General features: G+C 36.6%; 1 protein-coding gene across 2 annotated transcripts in view; it reads left to right on the top strand.

The window, feature by feature from the left end:
- The window catches only part of LOC113234812 (protein unc-13 homolog B), a 403,601-nt gene that overhangs the window by 5,008 nt on the left and 392,593 nt on the right, over positions 1-6,000 (top strand). Inside the window, exon 1 of one of the 2 annotated variants that reach the window (XM_026470309.1) lies at positions 2,477-2,570. The exons of the other annotated variant lie outside the window; for it this stretch is intronic. Coding sequence (XP_026326094.1) covers positions 2,496-2,570 — 75 coding nt within the window. The 5' untranslated portion in view covers positions 2,477-2,495. Of the gene's footprint in view, positions 1-2,476; positions 2,571-6,000 lie in introns of those variants that run through there. 2 annotated transcript variants of the gene reach the window in all.

The raw sequence follows: 6,000 nt of genomic DNA, 5'->3' as shown, positions 1-6,000 counted from the left end.
TGGGTGTATATATACTGTTACATAATCCGTAAATATTTGATATACTTAAATTTCTTTAATGGCAAACACTCGGATTCCAATCAAGCGTATTATCAGCTTGTTGGCAAATTTTAATTGAATCAATCACACAATTTAATTTATTATTTATATTCGTTTCTGCAGTTGTTGTGCTTGATGTGCTTAGATGGAAACAATGATGAAAATGGGCTAATAAAATATAGTATTTAATATGTATCATCTTTATTTAATCGTCCTATGTCAATGGTTATTGTTGCATTTTTGTCTTTACTTTGTATATATTTAGATTAATAATGTAACGTCAGTTGTAACCGTCCAGCTAGGCTTCCAATCATCTGATTGAAGTCTATATAAAGATAATCAACAAAAGATAATAAACTGCCTCTGTGGCCGAACGGGTACCAACTGCCAGGTTCGATTCCCGGGCCGGGAGCAATATTTGTATGGCCTACATTATTTCTCTCGTGAGTGTGAGTGTAATATGTGGTTGTCTATGTGTGTGGCCATGGCACCCGCGACATGGACGGTTTCCTAAGTGCGAGGCTATGTTGAGCGTGTGCGTAAAAAAGACATGATTAGCCAATATTCTTCGACTGGTATTCATTGAATCTTATTACGTGTAACTACATTATTTTTTCAAATAATGGACTTTGAAACTAACGTAATTAAATATAAAGGCAATTCAAAAAATTATACACACAGTCAAAAATAAATTTTACTATTTTGGATCTAAATTCGTATAATTTATTCCAACAAAAAGTAGGTAAGTAATAGTGAAAACAAAAACTCAATAATTATATGCGAACGTTATGTTATTACGTTAATTTTAATTTTTTAAATTGCTTTTTTGTAACTTTTATGACAGTTTTGTTCAAACGATTTGTACGTTTGTTTGTATTTCATACTATTTAATGTAATGAAGTTTTATTGTGTTCTTTTTTAACGATCTGTGATTTTAAAGGTATTGTCATATAGCAATTAAAGCATAGTAACTGTTTAGAACACGGAATAGGAATTTGTTTTTACTTAAAAACCCATTATTGATATTAAAAAAAGTGTAGCTTTGCAAAAATACCGAGCCTTTCCTCATTAACTATCGTATCAAATATAAAGTAGTAGGTAAATCAGAAAAGAAAGATGTTAATGTGTTTTCAAATGCGGGCATTGAATAACTTAACAGAAAATATGTTGCATTCAAAAATTTTACTATGTAGTATGCCTTACATCCTGGTTCCTTCCAATTAGTAGTCTCAGATTGCAATTCCTCGGTAGTTTGGAAATGAAGCTCCCCGGAGAGCATTAAATTTGAAATTGTTATTGGATGGTTAACATTTTTAGAGTGTTATAATTTTTATAGTAACCGAAAGAATATTTTTGCGATTTAGTTGTACCTTATTATTATTGACATGAAGATCGTATAAATACAAAGAAAAAATCCCTCCATCCAACTGGACTCAACGACTTGAGTCGGATCCAGGGAGTTATATTTCTTGTTTGTACCATTTTTGTGTCATATGGCATAAAAAACATCATGCTTTTCAATGAAAATTAAAATAGTTGCACCTTACTTAAGAATATATGTAGGTATGTTTAATCCGGTCAGAGTTATTTTGTTAATGGTCGTACAAACTATAGTAAAGTTACGACTACCGTTTCTCTGTTCTATGATATACATTTGGAGATTTTTTTATATTTTTTCCGCGAAATATATATTGGGTACATTCAGCTCTCAGTGGTTTCTTAGTTAAGTGGCCGCCGCCCGTGGCGATTGCCTTTGAACCCGATCACCTCATTAGTTCAGCTGACTTGTTCCATATACGCGTAGTACGCACCTCAGTCACCCAGTAGACTCTGTACAGAACGCACCCTTAATAACATTGAGGAAAAATAAACCAATAAATAAAGAAATTTTCACTAAAGAACAACATGGATTTAGGGTTCGAGAATATTGTGCAAGAGACCGCGACGGAAGCATACGAGGACGCGATAGCGATATCCTGCGGGTGACCGTGGCCCTTTTATTGAGCACGCGCAACTATCTATGCAAATTTTTTGTCAGGTGACTGTTTCGTGCCACCAGTGTTAACGTGTTTGTGTTATGCTACGAACGTCTTAAAGCGAAAATGCTGCGAAGACGTAAAGTTCAAGCGACGAGCGAAGCTGACGTGCGAGCGGAAACTTTCAAAAGTCGCTCAAATGTAGCGGGTACGTCTGGCACGCGTCTTAGAGTTAGACGCGGTTCAAGTTTGACGGATTTAGACAAATTAAGATGTGGTGGTGGTTCAAGTGGAGGCGGCTCGATCGGGGATTTGATGAACATGTTTAGTGGTAGTGCTAATTCGGTCGGTAGTGATACATTGGTTGCTAGAACAGTTCCGTTGGAGACAGTTAAGCGGGTGATCCCACCATCGACACCGCCGTCATGTCACCCGCCTTCACCGCTCATACATGTGTCCCGACCCGTGGGGCCATTGACAATGGCACAACGTACTTTAAGATTTAGCCGGCTTTTGAAGTATCAACCGTCGTCCGCTGATATACCTATCATGACGGTAAGTACCTTAATTATATTGAAGCACAATAAGCATTTACGAGCTGAGAAAATGTTAAATAGCAGACGTGCTTGCGTTGCCTAGTTTCTATGTCGATAACGTTGTTTTTTCGACGAAAATTATGTACATTTATAACCGTTTACACACTCGTAGAGTAATTGAAGTTAAACGCGCTAACGTACGTACGTACTTGTATGTACGCACATCAAAAATCATATAATTTCGAGTAACTGTATGTTACCGTGTACGGGCGCGTTCCCACTATGTCGTCACGTTTTATTATCGTTGGACGACTGTCGTGTCTAGCCTGTTCCCATATCACAACTATCTGTCGTGGACGATTTTTTATCGTTGAACGACTGTCGTGACTAGCTGTTCCTACTAGATCGTGACGACAATTTATCGTTTCACGACAGCCTCCTTGCCCATGTCTGGCTACGACCCAACGCTACTGCAAAGCGAGCAGAGGGCGCGGGGTACGAGAGGGGAGGGCAGGGAGCAAAATACATGCGGACAGCGATAAATAAAACTTGTCGACAATAGGAGCTGCGACAATCTATCATCACGTTTTTATAGTGACTGTTTTTATCGTCTGACGACTGTGTGTGTGACGACAGTTTGACGTTGTAACGATAAAAATTTGTGAACGACAGTTAATCGTGTCGTGCTATATGTGAACAACTTCATTTAAATATACAAGCCCCGACACTGTAAACTGCACGACAATCTGTCGTCACGACATAGTGGGAACGCGTCCTACCGCGCGTCAATGCGCAGCAGCAGGGCCAGCATGACAGGGCGCGACTCAAGCGTAAGCAACATTAACGTGCGAAATATCCATCTCCATGTGACAATAACAGTACCTCGCGCTTTATGTCCCTCTCGCGCAAATCGTATCTCACATAAATAGGTAAGTTTGTAGTAAGAGGCATGAGACTATACATAAGGCATTTCATGTGAAAATGTTTGATAAAATAAATGTAAATATTAAGAGGAACTTGAGAATTTCACGGTTCGTTGGCAACTTGATAGCTAACTACACAGTCTATGTGTTAACGATTCCGTTTAAGAGAGTATTACATCTACATTGTAGACATATAGATTCCAGTGTCGCTAAAGCTATAAATTCACACAAGTATCGTTTATCGATGAGTTTTATGATGGTGTGAGTACACCGTATACTGCAGATATGTTGCTTTCAAACCATTAGATAAAGTTGTAGATGATACAATGTAATAGTTTCTGGCTACTTTTTTAACTTGTTTGTAAAGTTAATATCTGCAATTTAGAACTATTATTTCACCAAATTGCTTTATCATTCAAATGAACACTTGTTATGAAAATCGTATTTAAACTTCTGTATATCTTGTTGATAAGAAAGCACAATATTTATAAGAAACTCTTATTGTGTTTTATAAGTTTCATTACAGGTAAACGACAATTTCTAGTGTCATTTGTTTAGGCGTAAGTTCAGATGACAAATTTTAACGCGCGTTCTCAAATCGCGCTTCTAGATATTTATACATTTTGCATACACTCGTTCATATGAACGCGCGTTCAGAGGAAAAACGTAAAAACGCGCGTCACTGCTGCGTGCGTGTGTCGTCGTGCGTTTTGAATTATATTGTACTGACAGTGTACTTGTTTAGATTGCACGCACGGCGGGTTGCCAGACCCGAGGGTCATCGTTCCTTCGCGTGCCAACGCGTGTCAACGCGCAGCAGTAGGGCCGCTCTACATTATGTCACACTCCCGCAAGTCGCGCCCTGTCGTGCTAGCCTTACAGGAATTAAGAATGCCTTTACGTTAGTGCGTAGTAATAAACTACTATAGACTTACCGTTTTTTCGTTAATAGGTATTGTTTTACAGATCTGTACATCAATGAAACTAATAACAGAAAATAAAAACGCTTTTACTTGTGAATAACTACGTTAAACCAAAATAAAGTTTCGTATCGTCATTTAATAAAATACAAATAATAGTCCATTGAAACGATGCTTCCAAGGTTTTTTTTCTTATTCCATGAAGGTTTCTTAAAAGGAATATTATCGGGGTTCCAACCTTTATTTACCTGTGGTTGATTCTGCAAATGATATACAATTATTTTGCGGATCAGGCTAGGCTCAATCGAATTTTCTTATGGGCTTTTTTGTTTTTTAAATTCTTGTTTTAAGGTAAACAAATTACGATCCTAAGTGTATTTTTATAGTTTTACTACAAGTAAGTGAATGCCGGATATTATAATTGTCTTGAGGGCATTAATAAATAATTAATAAATAACGCACACACTCAACATAGCCCCGCACTAGGGAAACCCTGTGTCGCGGGTGCCATGGACACACACATAGACAACCACAACTTACACCCAAACTCACGAGAGAAATAAATGTAGGCCATACAGCTATTTCTCCCGGCCCGGGAATCGAACCTGGGTTCGGCCACAGAGGCAGTTAAAATGTTAAAATTATGTGTTGTTCCCACATAATACTAATATGATCAACAACAACTTTTATTCTATAACTAATTCACAAAGAGTTCTATTGCTTAGAGAATACTGTACTGTTTTTTTTAGGTTACCTTTAAATCAGATAACACTGTAACACGATAACACAAGAATGTATTATCTTCTGTAAACATTTTAGCGCATGATCGTAACATTGTTTTATTATGCACATTAATGTGTGATTATGTGACGTATTATCATTATTTACATAGTAAACTGCATTATGTCTCTGTTATGTGAAAACCAACCGTTATGTTTTTTTCAGTATTAATATTCAACGAATATGTTAAAGAAGTTTGTAGCTATAAACTTATAAACATTAAATTTCCATAATCTGATTTAGTACTCATTTAGAACCGTATTAACAATTCTCGGTAGCTAACAACAATGTTCATATTTTTATGTATAAATGTTGCATAGCAACCTACGGAAGAAAAAAACAATGAAAGGGTAAGCCTCGACTCCTATCAGAACCGCTGTCGCCAAAACTCACACAAAAAAATGATAAACACTACGAAATCTTGATAATGATAGGAAATAGTTTCTAATTTAAAAAGATGTGTCAAATTCTGGATTAATAAACGTTGTTTTGAACCTTCATACAAGCTGAAAATCTCATTTAAAGTTCATCATATACTAACTGGCTATAATGACTTAAAATTTTCTTAAAAAACTATTTTCTAAAAGAATCCCGCTTCAAAGCTGAACGTTTCTTATTCCATTCCAAATTTGATTCAAGCAATGGCTAGAAATTGGAAGCAGTGCATAAACTAACAGCACTGCTGCGACTCATGAATTTCTGAACGATGCATTTTAATTTAAATAGTTTCATTTACACGTAGAATAAAACTGGTGTAGATTGCACCTTATTTCTTTATTCGTTCGTAGTGGTTAATACTAGCAAGTGGGTTTTTTTCTTATCCATA

This window comes from Hyposmocoma kahamanoa, unplaced genomic scaffold (genome assembly GCF_003589595.1).
Source record: "Hyposmocoma kahamanoa isolate Upper Pololo Valley unplaced genomic scaffold, ASM358959v1 86, whole genome shotgun sequence".
Taxonomy (NCBI): Eukaryota; Metazoa; Arthropoda; class Insecta; order Lepidoptera; family Cosmopterigidae; genus Hyposmocoma; species Hyposmocoma kahamanoa.
Note: the sequence above shows the minus strand (reverse complement) of the source record. Positions and strands in the feature narration are given on the sequence as shown.